This window comes from Tachysurus fulvidraco, chromosome 12, assembly GCF_022655615.1.
Source record: "Tachysurus fulvidraco isolate hzauxx_2018 chromosome 12, HZAU_PFXX_2.0, whole genome shotgun sequence".
Classification (NCBI taxonomy): Eukaryota; Metazoa; Chordata; class Actinopteri; order Siluriformes; family Bagridae; genus Tachysurus; species Tachysurus fulvidraco.
The window spans coordinates 27,760,597-27,763,169 of record NC_062529.1 but is presented as its reverse complement, the minus strand read 5'-3'; the positions used below and the strand labels follow the sequence as shown (position 1 = coordinate 27,763,169).

The window sequence follows — 2,573 nt, the reverse complement described above, 5'->3', positions numbered from 1 at the left end:
CTCTAGAACAGTGGCTGAGATCCAGCAGAAGACTGGGATGTGACACATGATGTAGAGGCTTCTTAATGACTTCAGGTGTGTGATGATGTTATTGGCCAGGCTCTGATCACTGATCCTCTTCCTGAAGTACTCCTCCTTCTGTGGGTCATTGAACCCTCGTACCTCTGTGACTCGATCCACACACTCAGAGGGGATTTGATCAGCTGCTGCAGGTCTGGAGGTGATCCAGATGAGAGCAGAGGGAAGCAGATTCCCTTTGATCAGGTTTATCAGCAGCACAGGCACTGATGCTGATTCAGTTACATCACACACTCTCACTGTGTTCTGGAAATCTAGAGGAAAACGACACTCGTCCAATCCGTCAAAAATGAACAGAACCTTTTCCAAACTGGACATTTCTGTTTCTTTTGTTTCCTTAAAAAACACATGAAGGAGCTCCATCAGACTCAGTTTCTGGTCCTTCATCAAGTTCAGCTCTCTGAAAGGAAGTGGAAATATGAGGCGGACGTCCTGATTTACTTTCCCTTCAGCCCAGTCCACAATGAACTTCTGCACAGACGGTTTTTCCGATGCCAGCGACTCCCTTTGTCAGCACAGTTCTGATGGGTTTGTCTTGTTTAGATGATGTATTTGTCAGCACAGTTCTGATGGGTTTGTCTTGTTCAGATAAAGGCTTAAAGATGTCATTACATTTGATTGGTGTTTCCTCTGTTGTTCTTCTCCTGGATGCTGCCTCCATCTGTCTCACCTCATGTTCATTATTGACTTGTCCACTGTCTCCCTCTGTGATGTAGAGCTCTGTGTAGATCTCATTCAGGAGTGTTTGGGTTCCCAGGTTTATTATCACTCCATTCAAACACTGAAACTTCTTCATCAGATTTAATTTGAACTTTTTCTGGAATTCATTTCCACCAGCAGATTCTGGGTCGTACCTGTGATATGGAGAAGCAGGGAGATGTTGTGAGACATGGACTTCAATGATTAGACTTCAAGATCACTATTTTCTGACTGGTCAAAACAGATAGGTCTTTATAATGTTCTCACTATGTGTTTCCCTTCATCTACTGTATGTTTTCTATAACCTAATCCCTCTGTAGTTAATAACAGCAGAGAGGTTTATAATATCAGTGTGTCAGTGTCACAGTCATGTTGGTTTTGATCTTACCCTGTATCTGTGATCTTCATTTCTGTTCTGTTTCCTGTCTTCTGTAGATCACTGTGAATGTAAATTGTAGTTGATCATTTCATCAGTTCACACTACAGTAGTGGTAGTTTTCTCTGTACTTAATACCACATGACTATGGAACATTATGAAACTGCAGAAAAATCTCTGGTCTTATTTTAACTCTAGTTATTCTAGGTTTATTTCTGTGTCTGTTAGGGATGTGACTGAATCCATCAGCCTGAATGAACAGGTAATGTGTTCTAAACAGATACAAATCAGAGGTGGCAAAAGTACACACATCCTTTACTGAAGTAGAAGTACAGATACTCATTTTTTAAAAGACTCCATTTTTTTAAAAGACTCCACAGTCACCAATACTACTACTGTTTAGTGTCATGCTGGTAACTGGACCTCATGTTTTATATATATATATATATATATATATATATATATATATATATATATATACATATATATATATATATATATATATATATATATAAAATTAATAAGTTCCCAATAAATAGACTTCAATATTAAGAATTTAATTACTGAATTTAGACACGGGCTTCATTATAGATCATAATCAGTGTTTCAGTATTTATTTTGCCCTGTTTATGTAGTTAAACTTCCCTTTAAATGTGACTTTAGCAGTGACATTAACAGTGAGGAGACGTTACCTGTGTAGAAGTGATGATGCTCCATCTTTAAACTTCAGAGGATGATCCATAGACTCATCACTCTTCATGGAGATACAGCTGTGTGTTGGTGATTCTGATCTCTTTCTCTGGAGTTTACTGTACAACATTATACACAGTCCTTTAGTCATTTATAAAAAACTCATATATAATAAGGACATAATTTTACTTACAATGAACAAAGTAGTGACTTATATTTAATATTAGAACCTTTGGTCAAATTATTATTTTCATATGTTCTTATTAAGTAATTTAGATGTGAATATTTAATGACTAGAACACAAGGATGTTGTAGATTACCAGTTGTTTGATGGTGTAGAAACATTATCTGTGTCCAGATCAGGAGTCTTCATCTTTATATATTAGTAAAGTTTACACACAGCTGAGTCCTGAAGAGTCTGATCTCTTCTGATGGAATGGATCACACTCCTAGAAAACACACAAACAAATGTGCAATTAAATTATTACATGCATTTTTATATCTTTATACTTAAAAAATGCACTCTGATTTAATTAAAAGACATTCTTTGTTTATGTAGCACAGTGGGTGAGCTGGTTATTGCACTAGAAATGTTGGAGAGTTAAAATGGTTGAATGTGCACCTTGTATTATCCAGTGAATAAGTGTTGTAAACACGAGATAAAGAGTGAGACTCACACACACACACAACACACACACACACACACACACACACACACACACACACACAC

General features: G+C 36.9%; 1 protein-coding gene across 1 annotated transcript; it reads right to left on the bottom strand.

Moving 5' to 3' along the window:
- Positions 1-511: 511 nt before the first annotated feature.
- LOC125145988 lies at positions 512-2,298 on the bottom strand. Its single transcript, XM_047821204.1, has 4 exons — positions 2,164-2,298; positions 1,846-1,962; positions 1,166-1,216; positions 512-932 (listed from the first exon to the last, which is right to left on the bottom strand). The coding sequence occupies exons 1-4, from the start codon at positions 2,214-2,216 to the stop codon at positions 527-529; spliced, it is 627 nt and encodes a 208-aa protein (XP_047677160.1). The 5' UTR covers positions 2,217-2,298; the 3' UTR covers positions 512-526.
- Positions 2,299-2,573: the final 275 nt, after the last annotated feature.